This window comes from Tinamus guttatus, unplaced genomic scaffold (genome assembly GCF_059628265.1).
Source record: "Tinamus guttatus ecotype Peru unplaced genomic scaffold, ASM5962826v1 Tinamus_guttatus_pri_ptg000525l, whole genome shotgun sequence".
In the NCBI taxonomy this organism is placed as follows: domain Eukaryota; kingdom Metazoa; phylum Chordata; class Aves; order Tinamiformes; family Tinamidae; genus Tinamus; species Tinamus guttatus.
The window spans coordinates 1,159,717-1,180,477 of NW_028289059.1; the positions used below are offsets into that span (position 1 = coordinate 1,159,717).

Here is a 20,761-nt window from a genome sequence, read left to right on the forward strand (position 1 = left end):
GTACTGTAATATAACTGGGAGACCCTTAAAAGAAAAATTCAAATTTAAATAAAAATTTGCGCGAGTGGGGACTTACGATCAGTTCTTGCACTTAAGTGCATGTTTCATTGCACCAGTTTGTGATAGTATATACCAAAAAGCCCCAGCACTCGTCAAACCAGTCGGAATGCAGAATAGAGCAGAAAATTGATGCTACTTTTTCAAACTATGTTACTTACACATATATGTTATTGAACCTGTTTCACATTGAAGGTTTACCTGAAATATTTGCTTGATGGCATTTTGATTTTACTCTTCATCTTCCTCTGCAAGTTCAGTTTCTTTGTGCACCACTACTCTTGTGACAGACATGTCAGGGTGCTGTTCTTTGGCTTCTTTGATTGCCTGTGCCAGGGCCTGCAAAAATATTTGAAATATAACTTCAGTGGCTACAAAAAGATACTCATAGAGACGTGGGAGGTAGACAAGCTGTACTGGAAGTTTTCATAATAGACTTCTGAGCAACTAAATTTCTGAGTTTGGAAGGTCTCCATCAAATAAATGAACAAAAGAACACCCCTCTTTCTTCCCTTCTCTTCCCCCAGTATTAAATCTGGCTTTGTAGATTTACTGAAATTTCCAAAAAGTAACAAAAGACACCCATAAAATAACTTACTTACTTTATTCCATGGGAAAGTACTCCTATACCTGAAGTTTTAGAACTTTTACAAAAGATTCGGCAAATAAAAGACAAAGCAGTACTAGAAGTAAAAGTTGCCCCCCCACCATTTTTTTTTTTAAACTATCTGGTCTAAATACCTTGCTGAAGCTCCAGGAGAAGATCATAACAGAAATGTCATTCCCAAAACAAGAATCTCCTTTTCCTCCTTTTACTAGTTGAAGACAAAATTCTCTAGTTTAACTCGGGGAAGTATAACTGGTCAGTTTCTTTTTAATGCTTTCTCCACATTTTAAGAAATTTTATCCTCTTAAGAGATGTGTCACTGCACATTAGGTTTCACAGCCAACCACAGAAGTGCACTTCTGTGGCAGAGCACACAAAAGAGCTCTGGTTCCTTCATCTGAAACTTATTTTGGCCAATTGCATTACTGATGGAACAACAAAAGAAATCACGAAGAAGCTGAAAGGAGCTGGCAAAGGTACTGTATGGCAACAACAAACTCACAGTCAGTCTAGCCTCAAGCACCACTTAAAATATATACTAGAAGCAGGAAGAAAAACATGATGCAACAAGAAGATGGATATTAGTTTAAAAATGTGAAAAGTTCCTGAGCCGTAGATGGTAGTTAAAAAAGAAATAATAAATTTTGAAAGAAAACTGGAAGAACATCAACATTTTCCACCTTAATGATTAACAGGCAAGGAAGCTGAAGATATGATAAGAAAACATGTACAGAAGCATACATAATGCACTGGAACAATATCGATGTTTGCTCTTGTATTAATTGTATTTTTTTATTATTAGTTTGTGTTTTAAGGTACGCCAAATGTATTCTATGTAGTACAAGTGAAGATTTAAAAAACCGGCTGTTCAGATTTAAGAATTGCTGTTTTATATATTTCTTCATTGTTTGAGGCTTGATTAAAGTCCCTCATCCCTGTATCACAGGAAGTGTATGAATCATTTGTATTCTGAAACTCAGTTTAAAACATCTCTTCGTTAAAAACTGGTTAGTGATGTAGAGGGCACAAAGACAAAAGAATGCAGTTTCATTTTTTTTTACTTCATTACCTTAGATTAAAGGAGGGCTAGGAGAACAGTTTTACTAAAGCGAAAGTATTGTCTGACCTTTTCAAACATCATAAATACATTAAAGGGATGTCAAGGCAGATACAAACCGTGCCTAATGCTTAACAGCTCTGTCATTTAATTACAAGCTTCAAAAAGAGATTGAATTTGTCATGAGACACTTTCCAGAGGTACATCAAAATCTGAAATTAGATTCACAGAAAGCTCTCGCTATGTCACGACCGAGAAGTTAAATTAAATCCTGTTGATTTGGGTAGCTACCATAAAGTTAGAGTTGGATTCAGTGCAGTTTTATGTAGAGGTAGGCATTTTAATATGTATTATTTCCACTGATTGTCAATTAACTTTGTCATTCCAAAGAAGATCTAATTACACTTTTCTCCAAGTTTTGTCTATGTACTTCTCAAATTCAGCTAATTGAGCAGATAGAAGTGATAGTAACTTTCTTCTAAGACCATAAAAAATTGCAATCGATTTTGTGATAAAGATCAAAGACACTTATATAAGGCTCCAGTGAATCAACAATTACATTTCTTTCATTATACGCAGTTTTGCACATAGAGAGCAAAAACTATTATTTTTGAACTCAAGTAGTTTATGCCTTAATATATTTCAAGGATTTCATTCAAAATGAGATTTGCATTCAAATGTTGCTGACATGAAGCATAGGACTCCTGCCTATCTAGATTAATATTTTAAAATGGATGACTGTAGTAATGCTTTTTTTTTCCCCATTTGGCAGGAAAAAGCACTGCACAGTACTATTCCAGAAAACGCAATCACTTTAAAGAGGGTAGAAAAACCACTCCTGTAATCTGCAATGCAAAGTTGCAAATGTTTTTTCCTCAGTTATACTCTAAATACTCCTCATTCAGAAAACACGATTGCTAACAACTTTGCTGCAATTGCCCGACTATCCTAGCATCTATCTGATTCTTCATATTCAACTTATTTACCTATTTTTTTATTTTTGGAAGAACTTTTGGATGACTGGACTGTTAGCAACACACTGGACATATTAACAGCTCACACACTCACCTCATCATGGTCAATATCTGCATCTCCAGTAATGACAATGCGCTTCTCAATTCTTGTTTCTGATACCCCACCTTTTACCATCTACAGATGGCACAAAAACAAGAAAACATCTTTACAGTTATTCCGTATAACCAGGAAGAGGATTCGCAAAGCACTCCTTTCCACTGCACTGAAACAACGGAATTTCTCTGTCAATGGACTGCAGTTAGCAGTAAATATTCTTGTATTTTTTTTTTCCTCTCCTCAGTTATGCAGCTAGATATATTGTAGTGATAAGAAAAGCCTAGAAAAAAAAATCCCAAGAAAAAACAAGCAAGGAGGGTTCCTTCTGTGTTTTTAAACTCAAGTTTGAACACATCTAGAAGCACACACGAATGGGAGTTCCAACCTCCTCCATCAAATAAGACTGGCAAGATGCAAGATGGAAATAATTGTGCCTTGTTTCTTCCCATCTCACTCTAATGATTAAAAAATTGTTGCTTAGAGAAATATTTCTAAAAATAAATTAAATCCTATGCTATTTTAAGTCCTGTCTGACAGAAAAGAAGAAAGTAGTTCTTAAGAAGCATTAACTGTATTAGAAAAGTTTCAAGATGATTCTTTCAAGAACATTGTTAGAAAAATAACATTTCAATTTTTTCAGGTTCCGATATTAATAGTGAAAGTTCATAAAGCCTTTTGAATCAATGATCATCAGTCTACAAGAAAAGATGTCTTTCTAGTCATTTTTGAGAAGACTAAAATACTTCTCATTTAAACAGTTGCTTCCTAAATGAAACATTTTTTTTCACATCTGAACTTAACAAGAAAATCCCACTTCCTAATTTTGAATGGGTAAAGCATATTTTATTCAGTAAGGATGGTGATGGCTAATGAATCCAAGAAGTAGGAGATTGAAGGGCATCTGTTGGTTAATCTATTTAATAAAATATCATATTTTAAATTCTAAGCTCAGTTTCTGTTGGGTGACTTTCATCTCAACTTTCCAACATCATCTCTGCAAGGTTCTTCTGCAAATGCAAATTTATCTTTAGATTATTTGTTTGCAAAACTAACCACTGATGCAGTGAGTTACTGTTCCATTCTGTGGTGACATGAAGCTTTTTGTCTTGGCGGGAAAAAATACCCCAAAATGTACCTTACATTTTTCCTCTTCCCTTTTTCTTTACTTCAAATAATGCTTTCTGCAGTCTTCTCAGAAAAAATATGCTAACAGTTCAAAGACATGAGATGAAAACTCTGCTGTTAGTACCCATCTTTTAAATTTTTAGAAATGCTTGCATAAATGATGAAAAAAATAATACTTGGTAGCTCTAACATACTGTGAAGAGATATATGAAGGAGATAGCTCATCTCCCAAAACACTTGTTTGCCAAAGCAATCTAACAGTATGACTTGTTTCTAAATCTGCTTTAGAAGCAACAGTGCAAGGAAGAACACCACCAAGATGAAAAAACAACTGTGTCTGTACATCCTTATGGCAGATTCCATTAATGGGGCTCCTGTGTTTTCAAAGGCTGTACACAGTGAATGAGAACAGAATCAAGACTGTAAAAATCTAGGTCCAAACACCTTGTCTAACCCCAGAAATCACACCTATATGAAGTACTGAAGCACTTCAGCACATTTCCATACCCTTCCCTGTCCGCTTCCCAGATGTTCTCCCTTATTCAGACTTCTCTGTTGGAAAGTCAACTCACTCCATATGCCTAAAATGAATCCAGTCTATTTTAAGTCAGCTTTGTTTAGCAGAACAGAGGTCTGAGGAGCTACATTAGATATTTTTCAGTTCAGAGAGACTTTATCCATCTTACCTTTGTGATGTGTGTAGTTGTGGTAGTGGAAATTGATTCTGATGTAATTGTCTGTGCACTCAGCAGGACACCAGCATTGCTGCCTGGACTGCCATCAAACTGTGAGAAGAAAAAAAGGTTTTATTTTTCATACTTTGGCATTAAAAAAGAAATGTTTTAACTTGAAAAACTGCATTTTTAATCACTGAGCAGACACTTAAATCTTCAGTTCAAATGGAAAAAGTTAAAAACCAAAAATCTGAATAGAAGCTGTCAAGTTTACTGAATTGTGTAGACTGTTATGTTTTAGTCTTGGACAAGATTTATAATTAAAGTTGGTGCTCTTTTCAGGGGCAATTAGAATTAAATCAAATTTCCAATAGTAAATATGGCTTTACATTTGCAGACAATTATAAACTAGCTTTTTTTTTTTTTTTTTAATAAAAGAGGGGTTGGGCACTGTTAAAGTAATAGTTTCTTCAGTCCAACTAATCCATAGTCAAAGCATAGTCTTGGCTGCTAGAAGTAAGCACAGGTTTTTGTAAAGCATTTCTTGGGCATTATATCTCTTTAATTCGAGCCAGAAAGGGGTGTAATAAAACTTGACTTGCAAACCATATACCAAATGATAGATCAAATGACCAAGTCACTATACCTGTGGAGATTCATATGTGATGGTTTTAGTCTCTGTTTGAACAATTGGAACTTCCTTAGTGGAGATTTCAGTTCTCTGTGAAGCATCCGAAATGGTTACCATCTCTGTTTTCACTACTGGAGGCTGTGGTGCAACAGACAGAAATAATTCAAAAGACGTAACAAAAAGTCTTGTGAACTGGACCAAGAAAGCGCAACGAAAACCCTGTCAAAAGCGTAGCAGTAAGATAAATATTTTAAACCATTTTCCCAATCAAGAAGCAAAAATAAACAAGCAAAATGAAATAAGGACTAATAAACCAGTTTTCTAGTTGTCGTAGCCAACTGTGAGAGGGAATTCTAATCTCCTAATAGCATTTGCTAGAGTTGCTAGCACCGAATATATTAGAAAGTAATTTCTAAAACTAATTTGCAACATAGGTATTTAAAATGGGTGAAACAGCATCAGCAGGAAAAAAAAAAATCTACCTTAGGTAAATGTTCCCTTAAACAAGAAATTCACAGCTAGCTCAGGTGGATAAACTTCACACTAGACTTCACCAGAAAAAGTATCATCTCAACTAGCCTAGCTGCAAATAAGGACTAAAAATTCAAGAAAATATCACAAAACGTTTGCTTTTCAAAGGTACTACTTCTGGGTCAGAAAGACAACTTTGACTTTTGGTTTTTAAGCAGGCTACATTCATTGTACTAAGTCTAGATATCAATAGCCTCTTTTGACCTTAAAAAAAGATTTTACCCACTTAGAGGTCTGCTAGTTGTGTTCTCCACGTCAAGAGGGCAGTGATTAACAAGGAGATCCCTAAGCCAATGAACTCGTGACTTACGGTATTGCAAGAGACTTTCAATTATATTCAATAACTTAAGGAACACAAGTAAAGCCTTTTATAATTCTGCTGGATGCATCACTTGCTATCTCCCATTGATTTCAAAGGCACTTAGGAAAAAGGTCCTAGATCCTTATCTGTATTTCACACACTTTCACACACAGGTGGCTTTCTTGCCTTCTAGAAGACTTCCCACTAAGATAATTACATGTGCATTCCCTTTAAATATCTACCCAGTTCCTAACCATACTTATTCTAGCCCCCAAATCCATAAATATTTTTCAAAAAAAAAGAGAAGGAAAAAAAAGAAAAAAAGAGCAGCAGCAGATAATAGCGGAAAAAAAAAAAGGTACAAAAATTGTGACTGACATTTTCCAATTCCTTTTCCGATCACAATTACAGGTCACGGACATGTCAAAAACAATTGACAAATACAAGACGAGACTTAAAACAATAAAAACATGTAAAAAATATATTATGCATGTGCCTATAAAATAAGAGGGAGAGAAAAAGGAGATGGCAGCCTTCGGAAGGTTTGCTGTACTGGTGACTTGCATCCAGTTCTAGCAAAAAGCCAGAAACCATAACTGAAGGAGACAGAATTTCTCTGCTCTCAGTGGTTTCCCCTTCCAAATGATCTGAATCTTGCTGAATGCCTGAAGAGCTGGAAGAACAGGAGAAGAAGAAAGCCAGGTATATTTTCACCCCGAGAAACCTCTCTGTTTAATCTAGTCGTCAAACTGATCTACCATTTACCTCTGAACAACAAATTATTTGAGGTGCAACATCAATGTCAACATGAGACATATCTCCATTCAGTCTGAGCTGCTCTTCCTCTTTTTCTTCACCTACGTCTTGCTTCACCTCCTCTGAGACCTTCTTCTCTTCTGTAGCTAGGGTAACTGCATTTTCCTGGACCAAAGCTTCAGCTGCAACTTGAGCTACGTGCTCAGCTGGTACATGTACTTTACTGCCTTCTGTTGTAGCTTCTACAGGCTGCATTATCTTTTCCTGGTGCTCTTTTTTCCTGTTTGCATCATCTTCTTCTTCTTGTTCTTCCCTGATGACTTCCTCAATTGCCCTATGATGTGGCTGGTATTCTCCCACCTCTTCATCCTCACTCTCACTACTACTGCTGCTGTTACTATCTGACGGCAACGACGATGAGTCCTTTTTGGCGAGGTGTTCCACCTTACATGTTTCCCCAGCATCAGTAGCAACTTGCATTTTCCCTTTGTTGGTTTCGTCTATGACTACTGCTTCTTCTCTCCCAACCTCTGCCTGCTTCTTCTCCTCCACTATGTCCAGAGTCTCATGTGAACTCTGCACAAAAAACACGGATGAGGAAAAACAAAAGTATAGTATATGAATAAATTAAAATGATGAGAGAAAAAAAAAAGAGATTAGCTGATGGCTGGTTCGTGTCATGTAGAAGACAAAAGATGGTTGTGGTGGTTAACTGAAAAGGGAAAGAAAGAATGAAGATGGATTGGAAGCGTCAAAGCCAGATTTAACTATGGAAAAATCAGTAGAACCTTATCAGCATCGCTGACTCCAACGCAAGGCCTTTCTGCTCGGGAACCATGCCTCTGTGAAACAAAAAGCAATCAAAGGACACAAATGAATGCAATTTCTAAGCACCAGGAAACACAAATACTTAATATGCTACACAAAACACAGGCACATCCCTTTACAACAGCATAGCCATGGCACGGCAAGCTTTAGGAATGTATATTGGTGAAATTAGACAGGTAATGCGCGTTTACTGTGAGAGCCGCAAAGAACTAAGCTCTTTTCCTTCCACTTCATTAAAATATTCTACTCAAAAAAAAAAAAAGGATTTATTAATTAGGATAAAACAAGATAATTATGTAAAATGTGAAAAACCATGAACACACTAGTCAGTCATGCTATGGAGGCAGATATCTCACATCAGGAATTAGTAACAAATAATATTGCTGGAAAACAAAAACTTTAGCAGTCTCCTATCAGGTTATCATCACGCACAATAAGACTTTATTGGAAGGCTTTATTAGTTCAGCTGTGGTCTGCCACTTTATGAAATTTAACAGATAGTAAGGGGGAGATTGTTTAGGCTGGTACGTTATTAAAACAGCAATAGGCGATCACCAGGATGATGCCGTTAGGATTCAGTGTGCTGCTCGAACGGTGAGGGTGAGTAAACTGCATTAGTATTTCTTCCATGACAAAGTGACGCAATGGATATCTGTAGGTTAGATTTAAAAACTCCATAACTTGGGTTTTAGGTCCCCCCCTCCCCCGCTCTCCCAGCCAATCTTAATCCCCCACACATCATCTGTGACTTAATCCCGGCTCTCGCGGCACTTCCGCCGCCCCGAGGCCGTCGGGCGCTGACCGCACCTGGCGCGGCGGCGCGGCGGCCTCGGCCTTCCCGGCAGCGCCCTCCGGTGGCCGCGCGGCGGCGGCGGCGGCGGCGGCCAGGGCCTCGCGGCTCGCCAAGAGGGAGGCGATCTCTTCCGCCAGGCTCTGCGCGGGCGAGAGGAGGGAAGCGGAGAGACACGTTAGAGAGCGGCAGCCACGGCCGAGCGGCGCCCCCTGCGCAGGGAGGGACAGGCGGGAGGGAAGCGCAGCGCACGGCAGCAGCGCAGCACGGTGCGTGTGCCCGCACACACGTGTGTGTGTGTGTGCGCGCAGCGCGTGTGCCCGCCAAGCGGCTCTCTACTGCACACCAGGAAAGTCACAAACATTAAGCGGAGGAAAGAAGCGATAAACATTTTGTGGAGGATAATTCCTTAATTCTATAATATTAATTATAGATTAATATTGGGATTATTTCCATTAAAAAAATAATAAAAAAATCATTTCTTAGCATCTTGCCCCTAGTGGTTCAAAGCTTCGGGCACGGAGTAGTCAAGTACATCTTCTTTGAACATAGCCAGAAGGCTAAAGTAAATGTATTCACTGTAACTTCTAAAGGTTGTTTTTCAAGTAGCTATTTGAAAAATATAAAATCACAAAACAAAAACAACTCCCCTCTGGCCCCCAAATCCCACTTAAGCAGATCTGTATTTATTAAGGAACCACTTACTAAAAGCCTTGCCCACTCTATTGGGAATTTTTGGAAAAAGGGAATTGGGAAAAGTTATATTTAGTCCAGTCTACTTTCTGGAGCGCTATCAATCTGTGTGGTAAAACAAAAATTAAAATTTGTGTGGGCACAGCCTTCTGAAAAAGCTCTAATTCTCATCTCAGTTTTCCTTCCACAAGCTCTTGTATCACATCACAAGCAGGCAGTTAAAATAAAAAGCCAGACACATAACAAGTATAATATAGATGTAACATACATTTTGCTAACATTAAATATTTCTATCTTAGGAAATGCAGACAATCAAGGCAGAAGCACATTTCAGAGGAAAGACAAAACGCAATGCAGAGAACTACAACATGCACAGAACTACTTTTATATTAGCATTTTAGAAGCCGGACATGTATTTAAGCAGCACTGTGCTACTGTGTACATAGTACTATGCATAGTACTACATGTATGGCATGCAGAACAGAAAAGAAAGAACCACCCCTCTGTTTTCCTCCTACAATAAAATTTAAGTATCATTCAAAAGTGGCTAGGAAAACAAACTGAATGCAAGCTGATAAGATCAGCAATGTTGCTAAATTTGTCATTCATCAGGGTAATGTGTTACCCTCGCTTTCTACTCACCCTAGTTTATTATGCCTAACAAAAGTTAATCTAATTATAGTTTACAAGAAAAGCCAAAAATAATTCATGATGCCTCTGCTGTACTCTGACACCACATTTATTCCAACCACTCAAAATTGTAATATAGAAAAAAGTCACAATCTCTGCTTGCAGTCAGACTGCACATCTCAGAGACACGTATCCCCCCATCTATTTGCATTTTACCATCATCTTTTTTTTTTTTTTTTTAAGTCTTCTGATTTTTTTAAAAAAACTTTTAAAAGAAGGAAAACACTAGTAGCTATGTGCCTGATAACACAAGCCCTGTCCTATTATGCATTTCATATAGATTAAGCAAATAGATGGCATTGGAAATCTTTACTATATTTACAATAATTATGTATTATGTATGTATGTATATATGTACGTATCACCCTCTGTAGATCCTTAGCTTCCTAGCAAGCAGTCAGGCACATGCAGAAACACTAACATGAAATATCGCTTATAAGCAAGCAGCAGGTTTGGGTAGCAGGGAAAAACGTTGATTCTGGATATCCAGACTCAACATTTCAAGTATTTGTAACATCCATACCAGTATACCATATTTTTGTCACAATTAAGTCACAGATGCTGTGCATTTAAGAGGTACAGTGGTAAAAATGAAATTTAACTAAGATAACATTTTTCATACTTAGCAAAAAGACTTATTGACCTGTATTTTCAGTGAAGCAAAAGGAAGGGGAAAAAAAAGAAAATTAGCAGTAGTAGGTAGCAGCTTTACTCATGTCTATTTTCCGAATATCCTATCAAAAAAAAAAAAAAGCATTCTAGCAATAAACTGAGCAATGTCGACTAATTACAAGACTAATAATACTAATGAGGCTGAGCATTGTCTACAAATACCAGGCAGGTTTATCATAAGTCAGGGGTAAGAAAGAACTTGGACTCCAGATTCTCTGTATTCATGAACAAATACTTCAAGAAGAAAATGTGCTGTTTTCCAAACCTGGTATTTATTTATATATGTTACTGAAAAGGAACCTATGGCTCCTAGTCTATTTTAATTTCAAATTTTAGGTGGTGGAAAACAGTTCAAAAGTGATGTCAAAAAGCAGCATCAAATTGCTAGCCACCATCGCAATCACACTGCTAGACACACCACTAAGTTTTTATACCGTGCTTTTCACTACAACAAAAACGTCAAAGCAACTTACGAGGGGAGAAAACTTCTTCCTTTTCATGAGTGAAAAAAAAGAGGTGCAGAAGCACGGACATATTCAGAACCAGGCTGCATTTCAAATGAAGCCGTTTTTACTACAGCATTATTGATCTGGAAAATGGCTACATAACAATATACCCCGTTGCAATGCAAACAAAAAATTCTTGTGCATGAAGTGTCAAATAATTTCAAAGTGTGCAAACAACTATTTCCACCTGGAATGGAAATATATTTTGCTGTCATCCTACTCACATAAAACAAATAAAGTAATTTTCCTGTGAAAATTGTATTTTCAAGTGGGAGCCACTCAGAACTTCACACCTGGTTTGGTGTTTAAGCAAAATGTTGCTAGAAAATATATATATATATATATGTGTGTGTGTGTGTGTGTGTGTGCAGATCTTGGTTTAAGACTTAGGCTTCTCCCTTCACTACTGGCTTAAGCAAGTTATTTCCATCAGGGAAAAAAAAAAAGGAAAAGAAGAAAGTGCACCAGCCAGCCCATAGCAGATAAAGCACAAGGGCAGTAGGTCTCAGGGCAGCCACCTTGTCAGTCTCCTCTGGTTTTGCTTCAGCAGTCCACGGCATTGCAGTCCATTGCTTCTCCCTCAAAGGCGGCGTTTTCAATTGGAAAATGTAGTCTCCTTTTTTCTATTTGGTTTTCATTTTGTAAAACCAGCGTAAATCATTAAGCAGTGAGACAGACACATACTACACATAAACATAAAGCCAAACTGGTCTGAAAGCAACACAACATAATAAATGAGAAAAAGATAAAAGTGCAATACTGGAAGTCTAGTCAACTTCAACACAAAGAAATTGACATAGAAAATATACACAAGCACATAATAAAAAATAATCTGCACCTTTACATGAATGCTTATTGTAATAGGGAAAAAAGTATTGATATTAGATGAACCAAGGTTTCTGGAACATTTGAAAGCTTGAGTAGCATTTGTGTCTACCCGTACGCTACTACACTCATCTGAAGGCTCACTGCCTGCCAGTGACCACACTTTTAAAAACAGTCATTAAAGAAGTAGCTGTGGTATCTGCACACACTTGTGCATAGCTCAGAGCACGTAAGTCTCTTGCTGAAGTAAAGCCTTGATAACAAAAATCATTTGATAGCCTCAAGGAAGCTTAATCTGGAAGTTCATCCCTCTGGGGCATGAAGATAGAGCTGAACAAGTGCAGTGAGATTAGTACGACAATACATTTTGGGGCCTGAGGCGGGGGCAAAGTAAGGGGAAAAAAAAGGATAAAGATAAACTGACTGCTTTTGAAGACTGATTTGCCTTTCTACTCAAAGAACCAGCAAATAACTCTTTGTAAAACTGTTAAGTTTCAGAACAGCAACAGAAGTTTCTTTGAGTAGTTTTCTGGCCACAAACATTTAGGATATCATCTTTGGAAAACTTTTTTTCCAAACTGCTCTACTGAGATTCAGTCATATAGGAGATATGGAAAACAATAAAGCTAAAAGGTCCTAAAAGTTTTTGAGGTCAAGGTGAGTAGATTTTAAGAGCTACACTAAGTATTTCTCAAAGAAGCCAATGTCATCAGCTACTAGATCATGTGGAAGACCTCCTGAAACACCATACAGCTGCTTACGCACACCCCACCTGAGGAGAGTTAAAGAGGCAATGGAAGAAGAGTTTTATTGCCATTGGAAATCTAATTTCATAAAACCTGGGTAAACCAGAGCGCATTTTAAGCTCTGTTTAACAGAGTAAAACAGGGCCATGGCTGCAGTTTTTTTTCTGGCAATTCTAGCTCAGAGAGCTGCTCTCCCAGGAGGAAAAGATCCCACCCTGAGGTTAGGAAAGTCAGGTCCAACAGTAGGCGGTAAAGAGTCAACACGCACTTAGTACCAGCAAATACTCCACCCCACGGGCTAGAAGAGCAGCATTAAGGCACAGGACAAGCAGACCCGGGAGGGGAGGCGCATGCAGGGCCGGGGCCGCCACGTACCGCGGGTGCCTGCAGGGCCGCAGGGGGGATACGCCGCTTTTCCCACGCGCTGGGACGGGGCTCGGGCGTGGACTCCATGAAAGTGCGCTTGAGCTCACTAATGCTAGCCTGGTGTTTCAGTAGCTCGTCCTGGGTCTTATCCAGGTCCTAGCAACCCACAACGTAAAACAAAGTAGGACAAAACACGACAACAAAAGCAAACTTAACTGTAAAAAAGAAAAAAAAAAAAAAAAGGGAATCAAACCAAGGAAAGTGCCTTGTGTGTGAAGAGCCAGCCTTCTCTGAGAAGGGCCTTAAAGTAAAAAAAATAAGGCTATAAGGAAACTAAGTTTTTTTATTTTTATTTAACAGAGGGCTGTTTTGATCCAAATATGATGCTATTAGCCTTTCAAAGCAGTAATAATTTCCAGTAGTTGCTTGGCTTCATTGAAAATTTGTAGACATTGAAGCAAACATTTAACATATGGAGCGTTGCAAAAATGCATCCTTTCTACTGCAAGCCCCAGGAAAAAAGAAAAAAAGTGCAGACCTTATTAGAGCCCCAAGAATGCAAGCACCTAACACCTGCCTAACCTCGGAGGGGCTCCTTCTTGTGCCTATCACATAGGCGTACAGTTATTAGAAGAATCAGATTTAAAGACTTTTATCTGTCAGTAACACATTTAACTGCAGACAGAGCAGTTGAGCAGAGATAGTCTTTGTGGATGTCGATACTTGAAAGACATCTCCTTTAAACTGCACTTAATGCAGACAAGCACCAAAGTGGACATCACAGTGTGAATACCAGATTATATTTTATGATATCTTATTTTCAGTCCCTCCTTTTACCCTGTCAGGAGCAGTGAAAAGTCTAGGTTGGGTATGTACAATGCTTGTTGAACATTCAGTGGTGAAATTCAAGTTTAAGACTTACATCCATTTTTAGGATGGAATTAGAAGATCTACCATTCACTGAAGTCAAATATGCACTATCATCAATGTAATCATAATTATTGTTGAAGCTTTATACAAAGAATGTATTTAGATATAATAATTGAAGCCAAGTAACTAGATTTGTAGAAATATTTCCTATACTTAGTAATAAGACCATTTTGAAAAATTACTTTTAACAATTTAGAGAGGATTTTTTTATGTTCCCCAATGTTTACAATGCAAACACCTGCATTAAATAATGAAAAACAAATAAAAAAACACCAATACACACAACTCCTCAGTTCTGATTTCTTTCGATTGGCTTTTCCAGGACCAAATAACAGTTTGATGCTGCAAATTTATTTCCAAATTCTGCAAATGTTTACACATGCACTTAATTTTAAATGCTAAGAACCCCATTTCTGGCACCTCAGGTTTATATTGTTATGGGACTAATCCTTTACTTTTCAACTAGGACTAACACGCAGGGAATGTTAAGTATGTCCCCGAAAGTAGCTATCCATTTTGTGTATTAAAAAAGCATATCAAAGAAGATCCATTACACAACTGAAGCTAGTAACAATTCTGATGACATAATTCTAAAATCTAAAAACTTGGCTTGAGACAAGGCACGTTTCTTGGACTTGTTCAAAGCAAAGTTATGCAATACACACTTATAGCGTTTTAATAAGTTATACACAAGCAAAGTTTGAATAGTGATCAAAAGCTGCAAAAAGCCAAAAAAATGGATTAGTTTGGTTACTGTAATCCATACATCTCCTTAAGACTGGTCAAAAAGAATGATTAAAAAGGACTATTTTTGCGACAAAGGGATTTATAGCCCCATTTGGATGGATAAAATAAGCTAAAGAGAGGATTTTTCGCACTTTCTTTAGTTTCTAGATTTTGTTATTAACCACAGTAAGGACACTGATTGTAACTAACTAGAGACAAGCTATGATAAAATTCTGCAGATTAGCAGACTCTATGAAAATTCTTATTATAAGATCTCTACTTCAGTAATAAGTAAGAAGCCTAAAGCTCTTTATAGTTGCTCATCTTCAGTGAGACACAACCTTTAGGAAGCAAAAATTGCTTCTATTTCAAAAATGAAATAAATAAAACTTTTTTAAGCATATCTAAGTTTTCATTCAAAAATCTGATTCTAACAGAAGTTTACCAAAGCTTGTAAATCAACAAGTGTCAGAGCCAGAATTACTTTTTCAATTCTACCACTGCTTGTGCCTTGTTTGGTAACTGCTGATTAAACTGGTGAAAACTCAAAGCCCTGCTCAAAAAAGACACAAACTTTCAGCAGCCATGTATAAAAACACCATTTAGAATGATGAACTGGACCACTGTGAGTTAGCTAAACAGGGCTATTATTCCCAATTGTCACCTTGAAAACAGCTAGCAAAAATTCACATTCAACATCCAAGCTAAGCTTTTTTTTCTTCTTCTTCTTCTTCTTAAAACATGAAAACTAGAATTATAACATGCAATATATCCACTTTTCCCCATGCACTTCATGCACTGTGTCCATAACAGCCTGCAAGTGACCTCCCATCCCATGCAACTTGGCAGCCACAAGAAGAGAAAGTTTTCCTTATATTATATACAAACCTCCAACATTAAATTGCTATGTCTGACATAAATATTTTCCCCGTCTACTTTCAAGGAATGTAATTTCTGTGAAATTAAGTCACATAGACAAAAAAAAAAAAAAAGGAACACAAAATATATCACTAAGTAAATAAAAATGATCAGACAGTTAAATAAAGAAAATAAAATGGTAAGATGAGGAGACACTATTCAAACAAAATGCAGAGAAACTTTAAGGTACTAACAAGGCAGGCAACTACAGCCAGATTTAATCAATAAAAAAAAAAAAGTCCACCTTCTGCTGTGCTTCTTCCTCTTCAGATTCCAGCTATGCAAGCACATGGCAAATCATCAAGAAAAGGAACTGTTAACATCTGCTTATGCAGCAACAGAGGCTTCAACTCATTGAAAATGCTGCAACTATATGCTATATTTACAGACCTTTACTCTTTTGGCCCCAGATGTTGCTGAAATTATTAAGCGACCTTGGTCTTCCTTCACCTATATTTGTCGTAGAATGACTGAAGTCATATTTGGTGCAAGTGGAATGAAAAATGGAAATTTCAACACTATATCCCTTGCTTGCTGTACTTTCCAGTGCTTTTCCCATGGACAGATGAAATTAAAGAGGTAGTAAAGAAAAAGGCTGATATGTATCATTTCTGTTTTAAAAGCCTTATACTCTGACAAATTGATGGGAAAATGCAATTTAATGCATGAGCTTATTTTGGTAAAAGGGTCTAGGATTTAAATCAAACAACTGCCATAACAAACTGCCTTGAATGCTCGAAGAATGTTACTATGCGGGAGGGAGCCCCTTTTAATATTATTATAGTCCCTTCCCATTTTAATAGGACTATATTGCTGTGCATGCTGTTGGAAATGACAGCTGATCTCCTCACCTGTCCTACACGGCTCCTGAACGCGCATCTATGGAGGAAATGCAATCTTTAAGCAGCAGCCTGGCCCCAGCCTTCCCACAGGTACAAGCACCAATTCCAGTCTTTGAAAAGGTGCATTTAGACCTGGGCCCTCTGTGAGCTCCTAAACGTGAACGCTGCTCTATTCGCTGCCTGCACTGGCACCTTTTTGATTGTGTGTGAATGTGCAGCGAGGTACATACAGCTTTTATTCCTCTCTTGCTTATCTGGGCTTTTATATTTTATGCAACTTTCTGTTACAGGTTTAATCAGGTCAGGGAAAAATTGACATGTTTAAAGTCATGTTTTTTCAATACTTTAGACTTAGATTTGTGTCTTTTAATGATGTCACATCATATTTAGGAACTACTTAATATATCTATTCTTTTGACTGAATCTGCTAACTATGAATGGGCTCCCCTCTTTTTTGGTTCTATAATATTTTGTTTCACATTTCTTTTGGAGACTGACCACTTTTTCTAGCACATGGTCTAGTACTGATAGCATGCACAGCAGACCCAAGACAGGAGGCAATTTCTCAGCTACTCCAGAGCAAAGTACTAGTGTGACTGAGGTTTCTGTAAACAATTTTAATAGCACATTTCAAAAACTGTTTAGACTGCAGTGTCTGAAGTCTGACATGTAACCTGCAATCCAGTCTAATGAGCCAAATCAGTCTCCACCTTAACTATTGCTGGAGATTAATGAAAGCAGTTAAAAAAAAAAAGGGCTGTGGACAGACTCAGCTTTGCACACACCCTTGTGGAACAGAGACATCCAAAATGTGGAATCTAAAAAGCTCATTTTAAGTTTACAATTTTCTGAACTCAAAATAGGTTTTCAAGTTTCAGTTTTCGGATTGAAACAGAACTTCGGAGATGTGTATTTCAAAGGCAACGCACTGAGAAGACATGCATTTTAATCCACAAATAAGTTGCTACTGCAAATAGCACAACAGAATAATGTTACCAAAGCAATCATATTTATATGTCTGTTATTTCACTCCTTAATGTTTTGAACTACAAAGTAACTCTACCTGGAGCTCGGTACCTCTGTAACTGAGTGAAATTATGCATGCTGTGTGAATTCAGGCAAAAGAAGAAAAAGTTATCTCTTGACCAAAAACCTCTTAGTACTATTGTGGGCTGTTTTTGACAAATGAGAGAACTTACCAAGAAACAAATACACGTGTGTGTGTGTGTGTGTGTGTGAATACATACACATGCACGTATACATATACACCCACGCACACACTTGGAAGTGTGCAAAACTGAGACATCTCTGGGAGAAGTGCTTTGGAAGCTATGCGGAAGCATTAATGTTTAAGCAGCAAAATTACACACCTCCGCTTCCTCTGCTTTGTCATTCAGGTCATTGTCATAAGAGGTGACAAATGCAGTTGCCTTAGGCTCCAGGTAGCAAAGGGACAGAGCAAGAGGAAGGGAAAATGTGAGCGATAAAGGAATAGACTGGAAAGCAGAGAAAAGCAGCACAAAAATAAGGAGAAAAGAGGGGATGAAGGAAGGGGAGGTAATAGGAACATAGTGCTGAAGGCCAGGTGGGAGGAAAGAGATGCAAACATCAGGAAGGCTAGGAAAACTCAGATAACCATCCTCATCAAGCAGCGAATGGAAACTAAAAGGAAAGCATCTGATAAAGCTGAATGAGACGCAAAACTCGGTGCTTTTGTAGTCCTGTTTATGGATTTTTCCCTCCATTATGGAAGGGCATCGACTAGCTAGGGGTCTATTATTATTTGGTGAAGAGATTTCTTTGTCATTATGATCTAGTGTTTCTTTCATGGGACTGCACTCCAAGATGTCTGGGATGGTAAGGATGGGCTCCACAAGGGGGTCTTCCTCTGAAATATCTGAAAGCCTGTCCATGTCGGGGATGGGCGCCAGCTCTGCCGGGTGGGATGGCACACACTGGATGGGCAGTGGTGGTGGATGAATGGGAGTGAGCGGAAGAAATAAATTCTGTGAACAGTGGAAAATGAAAATACGACAAAATGCAAGTTGGTAGGCACAAGAAGAAGGGAAAAAAAGAAATTAGTAGTTAGTGTTTTTTTTTTTTTTTTTTACTTAGAAGCAGGAATAGCTCTAATAACGCAATAGAAACACCAAGTAAAAATAGAAAAAAAAAAACGTTTTACGTTCATGTTCATTTTATGTTCATGTCCAACTTGTTTACTTCCACAGATTATGGAGCTGAACCCATTAGTCCTGTTTTGCTCTCAGGATGTTAAGAACTTTGCACTTCTGAACTGTAATAGTCACTTACAACAAATGGGAGCAGAAACACATTCAAAGCCTTGGCAGAAAGGTCGGGGGACAGTGCAGAACACGAAAGACAAGCTGGCACTTTGATTACTGGCATTACAACCATGTCCTCCAAGATTTAAACAGAGCCAAAAGAGAAAAAAATATCTGCTTTAGGAGGAAGAGAAAGCTGTTCATAGAGTTGGCATGTGTAACAAAAGCTTACAGAACAGCCTCATGGAAAAACCTCCCAAAATACTGCTTTTTTTTGGTTGTTGTTTCTTCTCTGGTGAAAAGATTTAAAGATACTATCACTTTGGAACGAAGGAACTATCATTATTTTACCAAGCCCAAAGAATAAGACACAATAATTTGTTTAACCGTTTTTTCCCCATTAAGAAGTGTGCATGTGTGTACTCCTAGACTAACTTAAAGTTTTTCAAACTTGCTGCGGAAAATGCAGCTGCTGGTATTTGTTCCCTTCCCACACTGGAAAGAAGTGGGAGCATGTGAACTGTGCTAAGAAACTCAGCAGAAACAGACCACAAAGCTACTTAGTTGTGTCCCCCGCCCAAAAACTTATACTTCATTTCATTATGGTAATTTTTAAAGGATGAAGGTTTTCTGCAATACCTGCTGGACCAAGAATATTGCTATCCATCATAATTACTTAAAAACAGCCATGATATATCCAGTTTCATGGAATGCAAACAATGAATGCAAACAACTGTGGATATGCTAGTCTTTTTTTTTTTTTTTTTAAAGTCTGAACAAACCAAGAAAGAACCAAACTCCTACTTATCTCTTGGATATTTTTTTCTTCAAATTCATGCAACCTTTGAGATATTGTACTAAATTAGTAACAATGAAAGACAAAACCCTAGAAAGAGGCAATGCCACACAAGGTTTCATTCTCTTTGGCTTGTATACACATGCATTAAGTTAAACATACAAAAAATATTTGAAAGTTATCCTTAAATATTTGATGTGGTGTTCCATACAACTCTGAAGTGACAGGCACTAAACCACATACACACACATCCCCACATGGATAAGAACTTTGGTGTGAAAGTCAGACATACCTTTCCATCCTGAATCAATTCTAACTGTGGAGTTTTGACTGGGCTTCCATTTTCTTCTCTGCCACCCTCTTTTAGCTTGGCCTGACCAGCACCTTCAATGTCAAGCACTTTATCTCCAGCAGGTCCCCCTCTGGCGGTAGAAAAATCTCTCAGCAGACTTTGGTCTGAGATACCTATGGGAGCTAAAAAAGAACAAAACAAAACAATGGGGTAAGTTGGAATTTTTCTTTTCAAGACTTTTTAACAAAATTATTTTATGGAGGTATCAGTAGTGAGGAATACATTGTTGTTCATCTTCTTGCTATGTATCATGCACTTGGCATGCAAGTAAGTGCATGTCATAAGATATTTGAGTCAGGTAGATATTTAAATATCAAGTTTTTGATTGTTCTTGAAAGATATTGAAGATATTACTGGAGCAAACCACCACAACAGCAACAACAAAGAACACAGTGCTGGTCGCAGTCTTGCTAATGAAGCCCAGTACATGCTGGCCTCTCCTTGCCGTGAGGACATGCTATTGACCTGTGTCCCACCTTAAGTCCTTGCTTTGCATAGCTGCTCTGCAGGCAGTTGGCTCCAGCCTTTGCTGGGCTGCGGGGTTATTCCTGGACTTGGCAGGACTTGTCACTTTGAGGTCGCTTTAAAAACCAGAAGGGAAAAGCGGGGAAGGAGCCCTTGCAGAGCCAGAGAACTCGGCTCAGCAGCCAGGAAGAACCGGAGCGACCCTGGCCCTTGGCAGGGCTCCGAGGGAGAGGCAGGGAGCGGGCGCCCCCAGCCGCGTCCTCGGCTCCCGGCGGCAGCGCTGCGGGCGCGCGCGGCACCGGCCTGCCTCGCTGCCTGAGCAAGGAGCGACGCAGCCAAGCCGGGCTTTGGAGAAGTGTCATTGGAACTGTTGTGGCCTGCAGAGGGCAACACCACCAAGCTGTCCTAGTGCTGCTCGAAAGAGCTGGGAATACCAAAGCAGTCTTTCCAGAAGAGTTAAAAGTCTGGGGTTTTTTTTTTTTTTTTTTTTTTTTTTTTTACTGGACAGATTACCACAAGAGTTA

The 20,761-nt window shown here is 38.3% G+C and overlaps 1 protein-coding gene across 12 annotated transcripts in view; it reads right to left on the reverse strand.

Annotated features, from left to right (window-relative positions):
* Window positions 1-258: 258 nt before the first annotated feature.
* Window positions 259-20,761, reverse strand: part of EPB41L2 (erythrocyte membrane protein band 4.1 like 2) — a 92,719-nt gene continuing 72,216 nt past the window's right edge. For 2 of the 12 annotated variants that reach the window (XM_088533867.1, XM_088533868.1), the window contains 10 exons: window positions 19,713-19,894; window positions 15,471-15,536; window positions 12,936-13,082; window positions 11,508-11,612; window positions 7,599-7,652; window positions 6,820-7,386; window positions 5,238-5,360; window positions 4,604-4,702; window positions 2,790-2,870; window positions 259-396 (listed from right to left, as the gene is read on the reverse strand). In XM_088533867.1, the coding sequence (XP_088389993.1) occupies window positions 289-396; window positions 2,790-2,870; window positions 4,604-4,702; window positions 5,238-5,360; window positions 6,820-7,386; window positions 7,599-7,652; window positions 11,508-11,612; window positions 12,936-13,082; window positions 15,471-15,536; window positions 19,713-19,894 (1,532 nt within the window). In that variant the 3' untranslated portion in view covers window positions 259-288. Of the gene's footprint in view, window positions 397-2,789; window positions 2,871-4,603; window positions 4,703-5,237; window positions 5,361-6,819; window positions 7,387-7,598; window positions 7,653-11,507; window positions 11,613-12,935; window positions 13,083-15,470; window positions 15,537-15,744; window positions 15,778-17,712; window positions 18,349-19,712; window positions 19,895-20,761 lie in introns of all 12 variants that reach the window. The other 10 variants (XM_088533878.1, XM_088533869.1, XM_088533874.1 and 7 more) reach the window with 10 other exon arrangements.